The sequence below is a fragment of the Girardinichthys multiradiatus genome, chromosome 9 (assembly GCF_021462225.1).
Source record: "Girardinichthys multiradiatus isolate DD_20200921_A chromosome 9, DD_fGirMul_XY1, whole genome shotgun sequence".
Taxonomy (NCBI): domain Eukaryota; kingdom Metazoa; phylum Chordata; class Actinopteri; order Cyprinodontiformes; family Goodeidae; genus Girardinichthys; species Girardinichthys multiradiatus.
In genome coordinates this window covers 24,870,706-24,889,570 of record NC_061802.1, presented here as the reverse complement: position 1 = coordinate 24,889,570, position 18,865 = coordinate 24,870,706, and the positions used below count along the sequence as shown (strand labels likewise).

Sequence of the window (18,865 nt, the reverse complement as noted above, 5' to 3'; positions counted from 1 at the left end):
CTCAAAATATTGAAATGCACACAACATTATGGGTGACATACCAGAGTTCAAAAGAGGACAAATTGTTGGTGCACATCTTGCTGGCGCATCTGTGACGAAGACAGCAAGACTTTGTGATGCATCAAGAGCCACGGTATCCAGGGTAATGTCAGCATACCACCAAGAAGGACGAACCACATCCAACAGGATTAACTGTGGACGCAAGAGGAAGCTGTCTGAAAGGATGTTCGGGTGCTAACCCGGATTGTATCCAAAAAACATAAAACCACGGCTGCCCAAATCACGGCACAATTAAATGTTCACCTCAACTCTCCTGTTTCCACCAGAACTGTCCGTCAGGAGCTCCACAGGGTCAATATACACGGCTGGGCTGCTATAGCCAAACCTTTGGTCACTCATGCCAATGACAAACGTCGGTTTCAATGGTGCAAGGAGCGCACATCTTGGGCTTTGGACAATGTGAAACATGTATTGTTCTCTGATGAGTCCACCTTTACTGTTTTCCCCACATCCAGGAGAGTTACGGTGTGGAGAAGCCCCAAAGAAGCGTACCACCCAGACTGTTGCATGCCCAGAGTGAAGCATGGGGGTGGATCAGTGATGGTTTGGGCTGCCATATCATTGCATTCCCTTGGCCCAATACTTGTGCTAGATGGGCGCGTCACTGCCAAGGACTACCGAACCATTCTTGAGGACCATGTGCATCCAATGGTTCAAACATTGCATCCTGAAGGCGGTGCTGTGTATCAGGATGACAATGCACCAATACACACAGCAAGACTGGTGAAAGATTGGTTTGATGAACATGAAAGTGAAGTTGAACATTGCCCATGGCCTGCACAGTCACCAGATCTAAATATTATTGAGCCACTTTGGGGTGTTTTGGAGGAGCGAGTCAGGAAACGTTTTCCTCCACCAGTATCACGTAGTGACCTGGCCACTATCCTGCAAGGAGAATGGCTTAAAATCCCTCTGACCACTGTGCAGGACTTGTATATGTCATTCCCAAGATGAATTGATGCTGTATTGTCCGCAAAAGGAGGCCCTACACCATACTAATAAATTATTGTGGTCTAAAACCAGGTGTTTCAGTTTCATTGTCCAACCCCTGTACTTCTATGTGTGCTTGATCAACACACAGTAGTCCATAATTGTAAAATGTTTTTAACAATAATTTTTCATAAATGACACACCCATTTAGCCCCATTTCATCTGTTACCTCTAAATAGAATCCAGTGCAACCGACTGCTTTTAGAAGTCACCTAATAAGCAAATAGTGTGCACCTGTGTGTAATGTATTGTCATTGTAAATTCATCTGCACAAGTCTGACCTCTTTGGAAGAGTGACAAACAGAAAGTCTTTGTTGATTGAAGGCCAAACACAAACTTTGGTATGTCATCAGCTATACTAAGGAAAGACAACAAACATGTGGAGGTACATGCTCGAGTCAGATGTGGCCAAAAATGCTATGGGCTGCAGAAAACTAACACTGCACGTCTCCTTTAACATCGTGCTGGCAGCATCATGCTATAGGAGTGCTTCACCTTTCAACAGGATGACTCGAAACATGCAGCTAGATCTAAAGGAAAGGTTTAAATCAAAGTGTATTTATGTGTTAGAATGGCCCAGTTCAGACTTAAATGAGAATTGAGAATCAGTGGCAAAGAAGAATGGGCAACCGTTGAGTCTCTAGACGTACAAACATGGTCGAGGCATACACTGAAATACTTTCAGCTGTAATTCCAGTAAATTGTGATTTTCTGCTATTTATTGACTAAGGGTGGCGACATAGGAATGCACAACATGCTTTTAAGATAAAAAATAATCTTAATAACCAGGGATACTTTTTCTTCCACTTCAAAGTTATTGTCCACTCTGTGTTGATTATCACATACAGTACCAATAAAACTTGACTGACTAGAGTTTGTGACATAACACAATGTGGAACAGCTCAAGTAGTTTCCGTACTTTTGCAATGGACTGTCTTTCCAAATCCTTACACTTGCATCCTTTCTATCTACCTCCATCTTTTGTGCTTATTTGTTAACAGGGCACTGTGTTCTGTGTGTGGCTGCTGTTGACTGCTGGTATTGACCGGAGCTTACTGTTGAAAGACACTGTTTACATCCCCCTAGCAGACCACAAGAGATCAATAGCGACCACTCAATGCTCATGCATACACATATAGTATCTGCTACTTGCTATTATTATCACTGTGTATGCTCTACACTACGACTAACACATATTCTCTATGCTTGACGGTCACCTTTTCTTTTGTTTGTTTTGTCATGAACAGTTAGCTGAGGGATTCCAGCTAATTCAGTTTCCACTTTCATGAACATTTTTGGCACGTTAATAAAATTAATAAAAAAATAGAACTGGACAGATGTTTCTCTAGCTTGTAAATCTGCGTCATCTGCAGGCAGCTCTTTCTGCGACCACACTGATCGTCTCTGTGCCAATTTCAGGCACTAAAGGAGGAAAGCATCGCAGTATTAACGATGGTTGTTTTTGATGTGTGAGCACACCGTGGTTGACTGTTCCCCCTCCTGTTGTGACTGTAGTTTGTTCTTCTAATGTTCTCCCAAGTAAAAGAGGCTTTTATCCTGGCAGGAGGGGAAAGCCCTCTCAGCTTTTTGCCTCCTTCCCGTGTCTTCTGAGGGCTGGAAAAAAGGAAAACACAGGATTTGCATCTGGCACTTAGATTTATAGGTTTATTATATGCTCTGTTTGTGTGTGTTTCTTCTATCCATTTAAAAAAGCAGGACCACACTGCTTGTTGTACAGAGACTGATCTTTCAACATTTTTGCAGTATTTTGAACTTGCATTGGAAAAAATGTCTGTATAGTACATAGGGGTAAATTTAAATTGAGAGGTTGGCTTTTTGTGGTGACGATCAGCACCTGTTAGATTTGAAAGTACTGCTTGTGCCTCTGTCTTCCCATGTGCAGAGACATTTGGAGTTCAAGCATGAACAGAGAGATGGAAAAAACAAAGAGAACGAGGGGTATAATACGTACAACCCTGGGCCCTGGGGTTGTTAAAACAAAAGATTTGTTTCAACGGAGGCTATCTTTCCGTCTTTCTTGCTCTTATTATTTCCATTTGCTTCCCTGTCTGCATTTTTCTCTGTGCACCTGATCGACCTGCATCATGGCTGCCTCTGATCTCACATCAAAGGCATCATGTGTGTGTGTGTCCATAGGAAAAAGCTAAAGCTAAAGGCGGTATTTCTGTAGATTGCATTCCATGTTTTTTAAAAGTAACACACACACACACACACACACACACACACACACACACACACATCCTCCGCCTTGTCCCCGGAGCCTAACAAATCAGTCAGGCAGATAGACTGGGCAGGAAGGCCACATTCTGGGGTTAAACACATGCTGCTGAGGAGCAGCACAGACAGACAGCGAGACCACACCAATTCTGCATGCTTGGGTGGAAGCCATGGACCTACATATCTAATATATGGTGCAGAGTATGAATGCAATGTTTTGTATATGCCTAGTGTCACACATAGACCTCATTACAAGATGTCAGTTGTGCTTGTTGCAAATCTCCCTGCTGTGGTGGAGCTTAACAAAAGCCAATGCACTGAGAGCATGCCAGGCGTGATGGTGTTACAGCACAAATGCATGACTTTCTGACATAATTTGGTGGCTTGATGAGCAGGACTGACAGCCCTTGTTGATTGTCAAATGTGCATTTTTCTCATTTTTAAGTAATTTAAATAAAAGAAAGACATCTTGGGGGAGTTGCAGAATGGATTTGTGGTAAACAGTCAAAGGTTTACACTACTTTGAGCAGACTTACATAACTGTCATTTTAAATCCTTACGCACTGATACAGAGAACTGTGCTTTTCCTCTGTATGAAATGCAACAATATGGATTGGGGAGGTTGTTAGGAGGATGTAGTGTAAAGGTTGTCATTTATACCCCCCTAAAAAAATTATTTGCATAAGCCAAAGTTGGTCAAAAGTATATTTTTCTGAGTCCAACATCAGGTCTCAAGTCTTTAATGACTGAAATAAACATTCTCACACAGAATGCATGAAGACTGACTCATCTTAGCAAGCCCAATGCTTGAAGTGGCTCCCATGGCAGGAGAGTTGGACCTTTCTTCTGATTAACTCAGCTAATAAACTTTCCACGTATTCCACATTGACGCAGTAGCGCACCATTTACACCATTCTTCCCAATACACATACACAATATACAAAGTGTGGGCTCATTATATGTGAAATATTTCATGGTCATGACAGGACCTGATGTTTTATGAAAGGCTTTGTTTAAACCCACTTAAATGCATGTTTTTAGATACATTACCATACATGGCCAGATATGAAACAACAGCTTTAATGTGGGAAATTTATATACCTGTAGTCCACAAATTCTACACTTTAACATGGAGTGATTTCACACCTATGCATTTGTGCATGTTGCAGTTCACACATGTTAAAGCAAATTGCACCATCCAGATTTCTAACAGTGTCACTCTGAAGATCCTCTGATCAATTGAGCCACTTCAAATGGAGCTTGACTGTTTGGCGTGCTCCAATCAGCACTTTGGCACCTCTGCCATATAGGTCAAAGTTTACCAGGATTGACCCCCTCACCCTGATGCGTCAGGGTCTAAACACTCCCCCAATTCTCTTCAGAGAATAGCATCGGGTCTGAGCCATAAATCACAGGTCTGATAATTGGTAGGAAAACAGCAGTTCAGCAGTATATAACCTTTAACGTGTCGTCTCAACTCTTTATTATTGTGCTAATGAGTGGCGGTGGTTCATGGCTACAGGCGCAAGGTGAGAGGTTGGTGGAAGGGGCACAGTAAAATTCAGGCTACCTGCTACAGATACATCTGCACAGTTGCAAAGCACATGCTGACACAGAAACCATGAACACTGAAAGTCCAGTGCAGAGAGCCGAAGACAGGAAAGGCACTGATGCTGAAGCATATGCATGTATTCAAGCATTCCCTCACATACCCATGCACATGCAAACACTCAAGCACAAACACAGCTACTGGCCGCCTCAGCAGTGTCCATTACAGGCTTCCATTAGTATGGAGATTGTGCTAATTGTCCCCCATAGACCACACAAGCAGCGCTCGGTAGGGCGACTGTAGCTCTATGGACCGGAAAGACAGAGGAGACTCTTTACCCATCCCATTGTCGTGGTTGTGACCCCTATTGGTGCAATTACTAATCAATTACTCAATAATTAGGATGCATGGTTGTACATGGATTTTAGTGAAAATTGTGCTATTTTAGCAAATTGAGTTGTTTTTCTACATAAAATCATGTTCAGAAAATTACCACCTTGTCTGCAATTAACAGTTAGGTTCTGAAAATAATCACAAGTTTAAGTAGTATTTGTAGAAAAATGTCATCAAATTCTATTTGAACAGGTTTAGCTTTCATGATGTTTCCCTCTGTTTTTCAGGATTATCTATAAATGTTAGTACCGAATGTGAAGTGTTTTTCTTGACACACACTGAATGATGAGCTCTCTTACTTGCCATACCTTGTATTCTGTTCATGTCTGGTTGCATTCTGCTCTGGGTGGGCCGGTTTATGCTCCCGCAAGCTTGGAAAGCGCCCAGTTTCTTAAGCAGCACCTCAAAAGCTCCTGATCAGTCAAGTAGAGGAGATTGAACTGTAAGCGGCGCCTGTGTGACCCCACTGAGCGAGAACACAGGGAGGAAGATCTATACCCGCTGGCACTGCAACTGGACTCTTTGTTCTCCCGTGTTTGCTGACAGGAGGGGGGATCAGAGGGGCGTATCGACAGGGGGCTCGCACTGCGCTGCGCTCACCACGGCTACAGCGCTGTGTGTAAGTGATATATGTGAGCACAAACTCAGAAGTTTGCAGTTGTGTTTCTGTCCTACAAGAGGCACAAAAGTGAACACGACATGATTTCTAGTTTCTAGTCTAGTGTCTGTCTAATTAGTCTTTTTCTCAATAGTGTCAGTGTGTCTAATGGTGGGATACCTCACACAGCACACATAGATATTATTGCCTTCAGCCACAGAAGACAACATGAATAAATTGTATTTACTGCTCACTCTTGGTTCTCAGTTGGCAGTAAATACTGCTCAACTGTGTAACAAATTTCAATGTTACAACAACATATCAGATTCTTGCTGGAGAGATAAAAAGCATCTCGTTGTGAGGCCGGGACACAGTGTGTTTTAAATATCTGTACATTCCAGCTCTATCTTTTAAAGCCAAAGCAAAGCCAGTTTTTTTGGGGGTGTAATTTTGGTTGTAATGTACAGTTTTGGCTTTATTTACCCTTTTGTTTCAGGCATTTTTGATTTTATGGAATGAAAAACTGTGATTTCCAAAATTGGAGATGGGACCCTACTGTGGGTCACAAGACAAGTTTGAGATCTTGACATAACCTCAAATCTATTTTATTGCATATTTAGCCAAAATTGTTACAAATGATTTTAAAAAAGTAGTCATAAATTGATAAAAACTGTATTTTAATTGTTCTGACTTATGTCGTCAAGCTCTTGTATTACTGGCTCATTAGAAATGTTTTTAATACTTCATTATAATCTGTTTTGCAAGTCTCTACTGCTGAGTACTTTTCTACATTGATTGATAATCAGATGACATTTTTTTTCTCTTTGATTTACCACATCACAGCCTTATATTATTAAAATTCATGTTTCTGGTCTCTAGATCATCTTAGATCAAGGTTTTAAGCTGGCTCTAGTTTTGATACCAAACAGCATTGACATTTGCAGGAACATTACACGAACAGTGTAATTGTTAAAGATTTGCTGTATGTAATATACGCTGCATTAAGTTATCATCCAAGATAATTATCTTTATGCTCAAACACCTGATTGCTCACTTCTTTTGTGTCTTTGGGTCGCTGATGATAAAGGTGTTCAGTTGTTTGTATCTTTTTATCGTTTGAAGATAAAACCATCATCTTCTCACCATTACTGCCTCCTTATCCAGGCAGACACAATAATGCCCTCTAGGAAGTGTGACTAACCCAAACACAGGTGTATCATGCGGCTCCAGCAGCTTGTGGTTCACTCAAACCAGCAGCAGTCAACAGAGCCTTTTTGACAGTATCAGATGTTATCTGGAAGCTTATCTGTAATGATAGGAGGAATGAGGAGAGGTGGTGTCCGAAACTCGAAAGGAGTTCTCACTGAGGGCCTGCTCACATGCTACCACCAAAGCCCAATGTGGGGGCTCCTTTTTTAATACAAATCATGCAGATTGTGTTGGAAAACACAGTGGTTTATGTTCACTTTGAAGTCGTCTGCTGGCTCTTAGTCTCTCCTTGATTCTTAATGGCAGAGCTTCCTACTGCTTACCTGTAAAGCACAAAGTACATGAGGGACAGGTGTGTGAGAGGAAGCAGGTTGGTGTATTTTTTCTGCAGACAGGATAATAATCTGTCATTACCAGAGTGGATGTGTGATTTTCTTATTGCCCTCAGGATTTTGTTTTTTGTCAAAACACTGGGTCTATGCTTAAATTAATTATTGTTTTTATCAAGTTTATATTTATATTTGTAACAAAGCTTGTGATCACTGCAGATAAACTGTAGATTGATATGCTAAAAGGTGAAATGTGAAATTTTGTATTAGTCTATAATATATCTTAATTGTGTCCTATTGTACTTCAGCTTCTCCTGTTCATCCTAAAAAAATCTCTTTATACTCATCTTTGTGTTCTCCCTCTATGTTTATAACACATTTCCCAATAGATTAAGTCAGAAACAAAATGCATTGATTAGATTTTTGTGACCGATCTCCAGTTTCTGAACTGCCAATACTGATTTTCGTTTAATCTGATTTCTCTTTGTGAATGATAATATAGAACATAACAGAACAGAAACCTAACCCCATTAAGAGGCAAATTGTCTCTCTAAAATGTTTTCATGAAATACCTTTTTTTCATGAGCTGAAAGGAAAATAAAAATAATAATAATAAGCACCAGAGAGAGGCAGAAAGAGACAGAGAGAAAATAACTTACTTTCTTTTAATTTTTGTCTTTTATCTGCTTGATATCTCTCTGACACTTTGCTAACATATGGAAATGTACACATTACAGAAACATATTTAAGAAAATAACATTAAATATAAAAGGGGCTGCACTGTGGCACAGTTGGTAGGACTGTTGCCTTGCATATGGATTATTCGAATCCTGAACTGGGGTCTGCAAGGAATTTGCATGTACTCGTGCATGTGTGGGTTCTTTCAGGGTACTCCGGCTGCCTCTCACAGTCCAGAAACTTGACTGTTAGGTTAAATAGCTTCTCTAAATTGCCCTTAGGTGTGTGTGTGTGTGCGCGCGCATTTGCATGGTTATTTGTCCTGTGTTTCTGTTCTGCCCTGTGATAGACTGACAACCTGTCCAGTGTAATGGTGTAATCCAGACTACTGGAGAAAGGCACCAGCCTCCCCATACCCTGCAAGGAGAAGCTGGTATAGACGGAGGATGGATTGATATAGCAAAAGAAATGGAGGGCCTGAGAGCTTAGCATAACAAGTATCTGTATATTTTGGACATCAAGAGCTGCTTGATGCTGTCAGGATGAATGACAGGCCATTGGGGAACAGATTTTTTGTTGTGTGACATTGCTGATTCTGACAGACAGCAGTCTCAGTGTGGTTTTTAGCAGCACAAGATGTAAGCAAAAGGCTGACAGAGGAAGAAGAAACTATATGTAGAATAAGGGGTTAAAGTGTCATGCAAAAGTATTCAAATCAGAAACTTTAATGTATGTTATTTACAAGTTTAATTCCAGAATTGGCTTGTACTCATTACCAGCTTCCAATCTACTCGAACCAGCTTGCTTGTTCACTAATGTTCTCTAACAAACTACTGAGGCCTTCACAGAACAGCTGTTTTAATACTTAATTTAAATTACAAACAGGTGAACTGTATTTACCAGTTAGGTGACTTCTGAAGACAATTGATTACAGTGTATTTTATTCAGGATATCTGTGACCCCACCCCTTACTTGGAGAGTGACTTTAACAGACAAGCGGATCCTGGGAAGATACTGCTGCTAGGACCAAACTTGAAAAGGCGACTGCCCACAATGGAGGCTGATCCTAAACCCTAAACTAATATAAATCATAATTTATTTCCTACACTTACCCTCATAGGTTTGTGACCTAAAGCTGGACAAACAGCGTCTAAACATGCAAAGTGTAACGTTAAATGAAAACCAGGCCAGGGATGACTTCTGACTGTGTGATTTCTGAATGGGCCAAGAAGAAATGTGGAACTGCAGTCAACTCACTACTGTGACTTGCTGAGCTGCTAATTGGGTTTGTGACAGGCCCGTAACAGTCCACTTATGAATTGAAAAACAAATTGACCAACACCAGGATCACGACAGCGTCTTTATGTTTTAAAAAAATAATGAAATGGGGGTGATATCCGACATATGAAGTGTGCCACATGAACACCACTGAGTTAGCTGGGTTCACTTTACACTTCCTTTGGTTCCATGATGCTGTCTTTACTTCTGAATACACATCTTCACGGGACATAGCTGGCTCCATTGTTAATTTTTGATTGGCCAGAAACAGCTTGAAGAGGGGCTCTTCTTAATAGACATTGAGCAGAACTATTATCACATTCAATTTAATTCCTCTACTCCTTGTCCATCTCTGATCCACCCCACAAGTGCAGAATCATCCGAGTATTTCTGCAGATGACAGGAGTCTGTTTTGTACTGGAAGTCTGAGGTGTACAGAGTGAAAGGGAATGGTGAGAGTACAGTCCCCTGTGGTGCTCCTGTTCTGCTGACTACCTGGTTAGACACACAATCCTTCAGTCTCACAAACTGTGGTCTATTTGTCACATAGTCCTTGATCCAGGAGATTGTAAAGGCCTCCACCTGAGTCTTCTGGAGTTTCTGACAAAGCAAATCAGGTTAAATTGTATTAAATGCACTGGAGAAATCACAAATCATCAAGAACATGATCCTTACAGTGCTGCTGGCGTTGTCCAGATGACAGTGGGTTTGTTGAAGCAGGTGTATGATGGCATCTTCAACTCCAACTCCTCAGCGATAAGCAAACTGAAGGAGGTCCTGATTGTTTATTGTTTGTGAAAAAGGCTAACGACACAATATATCGAACTTGAATTTTTCCCTCTTAAGTGTCCTATGCTTAGCACCTCCAGCACCTCGAATGTCGGCTCTTCTTAAAAACCCTTTTTATTTTATTATTATTATACTCAGTTTATCATTTTAAACTTAAAGTTCTTCTGTATGTAACATTATATGCGGGGAAATCAGAACTGACAAGTTTTGCTGCAGGTTGTAGATATTGGTAAGACATTTGCCATCCTCTAAAGAGGAGTGACAGCATCAATAAGTGTTAAGGAGTGCAGCTCGCAGCATGTTTGTACAGAAGGAGGTAAGGCCTCCGGTAACTGTAGTGAACTGTAGTGAAATATGATGATCAGATAAGGAGCTTATGAGATAAAGAACAAAAACAGTACTAATTTCTATTCAAACTGAAATATGATTGTAATTCATCTTTAATTTACTTTCACGTTACAGTCTATAATCATGAGAAATATCCAAATGCATACAGTTTTCCCATATTTAACCATGTATTGTTTTAGACTGAAGTTACATTAAATATCATTTTGAAACATTGTGAAACTCATAAACCATATACCTAAGATTGGTGAAGGTTCATGTCAATGACAAAAAGAAAGAGCACTGAAAAACAGTTCTTCATAATGTATCTGCTACCTACCCAAGATCATAAAAACTTGGTTTATGAATAGGGGTATGATAGAAATTAAAATCTGGATGAGGAAAGACTAGGACCTGTCACTGTCGGTCATATTTTGTCATTTAAAAAGGGCTGAAAGCTTCCCATTGCCTAAAAAAAACATGTTTCACATTAACAACATATTTATGCTTTGACATTCAAACCCTTTTATTAAAACGATTTGAAAATTTGTCACATTACAGTCCTTAATACATGGTTTCTACATTTGTACCCAGGAGTCTATACTTTGTGTGACCACTTTTTGTTGTGTTTACAGCCGTGCATCTTTTGACATATTTCTTTGCCAGCTTTGCACATTGAGACATTGAATTGTTTTGTATGTTATTTGCAGAACAACTTATGCTTAGTCAGATTGTCACAGATCCTCAATTGAATTTCGATCTGGACTTTGGGCCCTTCTAACAAATTAATGTGTTTTGATCTAAATCATCCAATTGTAGCTTTGGCTGAATGTTTAGAGTCATTGTCTGGCTGGAGAGTGAACCTCCACCATTTAGCGCCATCTATGTACCACAGCATCATGCTGCCACCCTTTTTCATTGTGTGGTTGATTTATTCAGGGTGATATGCAGGGTTAGTTTTCCACATGAACATATGCAAATAGGCCAAAAAGCTAAATTCTGGTCTTATTTGACCCACACACCTTCCTCCACATATTTGCTTTATTCTTATATATAGTGTGTGGCAAACTGCAACCTGGACTTCTGGACTGGTTGAATCCCAGGCTTCTCTGGTGTGTTCACTGGTTCTCATGATACTGTTTTTGCAAATATGTTCTCTATTAAACCTTTGAGATTTTCACAGAACAGATGTATTGATAGTGAAATTGAATTAGACTCAGATCAACCCTATTTATTAATCGGATATCTTTTGTAGGTGGTTGTACTGGATTTCATTTAGGGGTTCAGGAGTAAATGGGGTGAATTTTATCTGTAAAAGATTTTAAAAAACATGTTTTAGTTTTTTACATCATCACTATTATGCACTATTTTATGTATAAATACATTCCAATAAAATCCCTGGAAGTTTGTGTTTTTGAAAACATGTTAAAATGTTTAAGGGGTGTGAATACTTTTGAAAAGACACCGTAAGTAACTTCATATTGCAGAAAATATCCAAGGACAGTCTTAACTTTTCCCATGGCTTTCATTCCCCCCTCCAGTGTGGAAGTCACTATCTGAGATCATTGAGCCATGCATCTCAATGAGAACAAGATTGATTGTTTGGAACAGAGCAGAGGCAGGGTTCAATCTTTGCCCTCAGGGCTACGAGAAGGGAAACACGGTCACAGAGACAGTCGCACAGGCTCCCAGTCCACTCTGAGTCACCGAGATGATGGGACACACATATGCGGAGCCACGCCCGGCTAGATGGAACAATTGTCGTGATAAATGGAGAAGATGAGAGAGAGGGAGAAGGAGAATGAAAGGGAGGGAAATTCTGAGCTTGTGTGCTGATTGACCTGTGGTCAGAGAGGTTATGTCCATTGATCTGTTGGGCCAGAAGAAAAGGGCTTTGGCCTGAGGTGCTTCAGAATGAGTCTATTTGGAGTTTAGGCTTCCTATCCATTCCCAACCGAAGCTTTTTTATCATCTGATTCCCCCAGACTCGCATCTGACGGCTCCCGCTGTCCGTATAAGCACAAGGCACTACAAAGGCCAAAGGCCAATCAATGTTCCACAAGATGTTGATACAGATCTTATTAGTCAATGGACAATCATTAGTGGTCTAACGAGGCATTGATTTGTGCTGGGGCCAAAGGTCGTGGGGAGTGTCTTTAATATATTAAACACAATTGATTGGCGTTGTAGGGGTGTTATGAGGAATGGCAGAATTACAATGGACAGTGAGAGATTTGGGGTCAAGCCAGGAGAGGAGTGAATGTGGTTAGGATTGAACATGATGCCAAGCAGCACGTTTTTCTTTTTTTTCTTAGTGTATTACTGGTGTAGGAATTCTGCAAATGATAAAAAGCAGATATGTAGGAGGACTAAGTCAAAGGCAACTGGACTTGCTGTTTCAAAGGCTCAAGCTGCAGCCTCTGAAAGCTGCGGAAATGACTTTGCTCATAGCAGATGTGTTACTACAGGGCCTATTATGTTGCTCATTAAATACCAAACCTCTCAATAGGCCATTATTTCCCCAATAAAAAACAAGCGGCGGCCTGCATACTTTCCCCTGCCCCCCTCTACCCCCGCCTCCTCTGCTTCAGAGGTTCGCCCTACCTCACAGCCAGCTAAAACCCCTGACTAATATCCTGCACGTGATGCTTTTAAATAGGAAGCAGGCCGCTGTGTAGGGTGGAGTACAGGTGTGGCAGGAGCCAATGGATTTTATAGCCCTCCATGTCCTCTGAAAGTGTGCCAAGGACCTGCCTACACTACCCAGCGCTGCAGCGTTGGCCGCCAAGCGTTAACTTTACTCTCCCCCACACCAATCATTGCACCACTACTGCTTAAATAGAGTCTTTCCTTGTTATGGGTTTATAGAGGGATTTCTGATGTGCTTAGAGAATTGTTTGATGATTGGTATAATGATGCCATTTGGAGTAAGTTGTCTCAGCACTTTATTGCCAGGGGTAGCAGCAACACTGAGAAAAACAGACCTACCCTATGCTAAAAGAATGAAAATCCAGATTTTTCGCTTCATTCTTTCTCATGTGTCTCCTGCCATTCAAAGCCACCCAATCCTGCTCACGTCAATCAGAATTACACCACGTCCACAGGTTTGTCACCCGGGGTACATTCGTCACCACATCTCCCCCTCCAGAACAGCCTTTTCATGCCCCGGCATAATGTCAGGGGATGACATCCAGCCCTGATGTGATGTGGCATTCACTAAAGGTCATGTTAGGCATCTCCGCTCCATCTGCATCAGCAGAACTGGCAGCCATCATATGGGTGCTGGCATCGGCCATTACCCATGGCCTCGGGGGGACTCGGTGCTCAGAGGATTTGTCAGCAGGATTCTTGTCTCTCTGTTCTAGGGTGGATGCAGAACAACAGAAATCTGTTTTTGACCATCAATGACATGGGATGGAAGAAGATGACAACAGGTCTTTTTGTTTCACAAGATAAACTTTATAATCTCAAGGTGCTCTTGATAACTTGGGTGATGTAGAGGCATATCAGTGTTGTGTCCAATGGAATTTCTACTCATTGTGAATTAAAGATGTATTTGTGTAGTTTCTCAGTGTCATTCTTACTTATAAAGAAGTTTATTTTAAGTTTATTTTGCCATCATGCATTGTGAGGAGGATGGGAAGTAAGGTAAACAAAAATTTAAGGAAACTGTAAAAGAACTGGGGCAAAAAGTGACCTCTCATCTACCAGTCTCCTTAACAGTGATTGCTATCTACAGGCCAACCAGTCGCTTGGGAGGCATGCCAGGTAAATGTCTTTTCTGACCAACTGTCACAAATATAAACATGTAGAGTCTGGTAAACTCTGCTGGGACATTAACTGGAGCCATTAAGTTTAATCAAATGAGACTAATGCCCCTGTCACTCTGTTGCATATCCGCTTTTGATTATATTGATGTTGCAAGACATGATGCAATAGGAAAATATTGCTCCCACATTGCCTTTGTAACATACAGAATTTGTAAACATACAGATAAGACCATCAATTCTCAGATGTTCTTCTATATGAAAAATATAGAAAAGAAGATGGTGTCAACACTAAAAAGAAACAAACCTGTTTCCGTTGCAGCAGACCACACTTAATTAAACATGACAAGAAACTCTCTAGGTGGTTCTGACAAAGGATAAACATTTGGAACCACTCCACATGTCCACTATTTAGTGGAGGATCTATGATTCTATGGGCCTATTTCTGTTTAGATAGATGTGGAAACTCTATTGGCACCATTAACTCTTTTAAATGCCAGGGGACTTTAAATAAAAAAACTGCTGTCCTCTTCTATTAAGCTGAGCAATGTCACAAGTTGTCATTGAGTCTTTCAGCAGGCTACTAATCTAAAACATATTTCCAAATTGATACAGAAAGTTTTCACTGGTAAAAAAAATCATCTTTTTTATCACCATCTTTGTGCCCAAAACAAAATCTGATGAAAGCATAGTTTATAGAAAAGAGAGAATAAGAGAGAGTGCAAAGAAGAATCAACAAAGATCCATCGTTCTGTCCTCAAACCTCATGAAATATAGGAGAAAACAAAATGGTGCTCTGTTGGTAAAAGAGGATTGTATAGAGAATTAACTCCAGTGTTGCCAGCAATTGCACTATCTGTAAATAAAAAAGGAAAGTTTATGATTATTTCTTAACACCAGGTCTTTTTACCTACTGAATAAATGTACTCAAAACAAAGTCCTGCTCCTTTGCATCTTTGTATTTCTGCTGCAAGAAAGGATTACCTTATTTTTAGACATTTTGCACATCTGTATCAAGGGTGTGAATTGATTTCTCTACATATCTATTTGTAAATTAGCTTTAGGTTTAAGTATGAAATTACTCAAATTGGACTATCCCAGTAGAGACATTTTACATTACAGGTGCAAAACCTTCATAGAATCGGAGAAAAGGCCATCTCCCATGAGGGTTGTGGGAGAAAACAGCAGCTGGACAAAAATCTTAGACAGTCAGGAAACAAGGTCTTGAACTGGCAAGACACAAGGAGAAAAACTTGAACAATCAGACATGGAGACAGTGAATCCATTTGGAGATGGGCCAGTCAAACTCAGTACATCCCCGAGAGAGCGGACCGATCCGTCCGAGCCAGTTGCTGTAGTGAAGGAGCTGTTAACAAGCCCTGCAGGCAGGTTTTACATCCCCTGTTTTGTGTCTCAGACCCCCCAGGCAGAAGAGGCGCTGAGGTTGACTAATACTGACAGGTTTTATGTGAGCAGGGGCTGAGGGCAGCAAAGGGGTGGAGACGTGTAAAAAGGTACTTGTGAACCAACAACTGGTGCTTACAAGCATCTAGTAGGGAAAGTATGTACACACACAAACAAACACACATTCATCTCTGCATCCAAACCACAAACACTCTGGCCCCAACACCATTAAAACTGATGTCTGTGAGGACCAGAGGTGACGGATGGGTGGTGCATGGAGGGAGGCTGTAGATGGAGAAAAAGAGGAGGGAGGCTTATCCAAAAAGGGCACCAATAAAATAACTCAAAATCAAATCCCATTGCTCTTATCGCGGCGCCATTCAGGGACGTTATCTGTGCAGGTAATGTGGTTATAAATTCAATTTCAGCCCACAGATTTCATTGTTTACTGATGCCTGCATGTTCCGGGCGGCAGAGCGCAGAAAGCTCGGGAACGTTCAATGCGTGTCGGGAAAAGTCATTTAGGCTTCCACGAGGGGATGCAAAAAAGGTGAGGGAGGATTGGGAAACAGGGTGGTTCTGATGGGCAGAAAACCTGTTACACTCCTGAGGACACCTGACTCCAATTTCTATTTTCCATCCTATGTTTTATTTAGAGGCCATTTGCTCCTATTTGGCTCCTTATTAAGGGGCCTCATAGCTAAACTGATTTCAGCAGATGGTCTTTACAATAGATAGTCAGAAGGTCTTGGAAGTCTGTTTGAGTTTGAGGCAGCTAAAACAGTTTTTCTGGTGTTTGGTGCTAAGTTATTCCACTGATCTGAAGTAAGGAGTTACATTTTGATTGCCTGAATAAATCTGCCACTTTTTTTTTATAACTCGTGAAGATAGAAAATTAGGTGCACCATGCCTACTGGCTTTTTCATGATGACTGATGGCTTTCAGGAGTAAATCACCCCATCTACAAGGTAAAATCTTGATATAGTAGAGCTCTGAGGCACCCAGCTGCCTGCTTATGGCAGTAATCCATCAGTAGGGCCCAATGGGCCAAGCGACCCTCCTGGGTAATGTTCCTACTGACAGCCCATAATGTCAACACGCTGACAGCAGGGGGCCACGATGGTGTGTTTGTCAGTTCAGCCTGGTTTTATCTTCACTTAAACTGTTCTAATAAGCATTCTCAGGTCTGGCTTCAGCTACAGAAGATGTTAACTAAGCAATGAAGAGTGGATACTAAAGTAATTTTGTAACATGCACACACATGTAGAAAGATTGGTTAATATTTCTACCTCATTTCAAACATATTCTTACTACTTGAACTTTTTCCACATTTTGTCGTGTATTAACCACAAACTTCAATGCTGGGTTGCTTTTGCACTACATTTTATTTACAGGAATCAGAGGCGGTTAAATACAAATACGCAGTGTAGTTTTCAGATTTTTATTACAAAAATTAAGATTACATCATTCACCTTTCACGTCTTAATTATGCACCACTTTGTGTTGGTCTATCACATACAACCCCGATAAAATCTGTTGTAGATTTTCTTTTTGACACAACGTAGAAAAAGCAACAAGTATAAATAGTTTTGCAATTTTTTTGACAGTAAAAGTTGTGGGGGCTACAATGTGAAACGTTCAAGGGGTATGTATACTTTTGCATGGCACTGTATCTTGCAAAACTAAGTTACTAGGATCCTGTTAGTTTTTAGAATAATATATTTAAAATTGGTATGTTATTTGGTAGCCCAAGCAGTTAAAAATAAATTCCTGAGTAAAACAAGAATAAAAGACAATTAAAAGTACCAATGAAACTCTTATCTAATGTTTTCTGATTGGGATTGTTTGGATAAAAAAATTGTGAGATTCTACTATGTCCCAATCTTTCAAATAAATAACATGAAACTACATACAAATCAAATACAATTACATGGGAACATTAAAAGAGCTCAATTCAACAATTTCCACTATAAATACTAAAAATGTCTCATTAAAATTATATAGCAGTAAAATGACTGTGTTTAGTACTTATATTTTAGATAAATGTTGCAGTTGATATAAAAGCTTTCTTTACTTAACTAGCAACATTATTAAAACACATTTTATTTAGCATTTCGAAGGCTTTCCACATACCTAAAGCTCTGTTGCTCTTTTTCAGGGAAGATCACAGTTTTTAATGTTTACTTAAATCACATGATACAAGTGTAACGAAATATAAAGGCCATATATTGCTCAAATACATATTAAATGTTTCACTTGTTGCCCTACACGCAACATCCCATTATTATTCCATGTGTTGCTGCACATAAGTTTAGTTATACAACAACAAAAAACCCTAGAAAACAATTATTATCATTAAGAAAAAAATACTTCCAGTAACTCACAACCACCACTACAGAACATATTTTGATCACGTAAACTCAATTAATGGGAAGAAAGTGAAGAGTTTTGTACTACATGTTTGTGTTTTGTTTAAACCTACAGACAAAGATGACATAAAACACATAATCTGGTTTTTGAACTAGAGTTTCTGTATGTGTTCCTTCATCTCCTCAGGTAAGGTGAAAGGTCACTATGACACTCAGGCACCTGTGTGTCCAGTCTGCCAGGCCGTGCTGCAACAAGGTGAGCTGCAGGATCACATGGAGCAGGAGTTGTCCAAAATTGCCCATCTACAGATCAGGTATGGGGCTGTCATTTTAATTAAACTGTCAACACATAGTAATGCATTTTGATTATAAGTTAAAACAATTATAAAATGAAAAGCTTTATCCTCATACATGCCAGCCTCATCAATGATCACATCATCGCCACCTCCTCTGACCTATACTATATTTCCCTCCAAGCTTTCACTTTGTCTGTTTATCAGTTTGTCATTTTCCTGTCTATTTTGCATCACTGTCTCTCTGTTGTGTTCAGCTCGCATGAGATTACTCATGTTGACACATTTTGTATCTAGAGGCCTGTCTTCCTTTATTCTGCCCCGGCGGTATCCCCCATCCTTTTTGTCACCTGTGTGCAGTGTTTACAAGCTGCCTCATTGTTCCTCACATATTTCATATCACAGCCGCCCCAGGCCTACAGGCGACAACTCATACAGTGGGTGGATAATGTCCTTCTAATGGCTGCTATGAGCCCCTTCACACACACACACACACACACACACACGCACACACGCACGCACGCACGCACGCATGCAGAGGGGCTTGCCGTGTAAAATTCAAATTTAGACTCACACATTACCTGCTGCTTAAACCAG

General features: G+C 40.5%; 1 protein-coding gene across 4 annotated transcripts in view; it reads left to right on the top strand.

Moving 5' to 3' along the window:
- The window catches only part of rnf220b (ring finger protein 220b), a 52,791-nt gene that overhangs the window by 12,272 nt on the left and 21,654 nt on the right, over positions 1 to 18,865 (top strand). For all 4 annotated transcript variants that reach the window (XM_047374158.1, XM_047374159.1, XM_047374160.1 and 1 more), the window contains exon 3: positions 18,163 to 18,289. In XM_047374158.1, the coding sequence (XP_047230114.1) occupies positions 18,163 to 18,289 (127 nt within the window). The remainder of the gene's footprint in view (positions 1 to 18,162; positions 18,290 to 18,865) is intronic.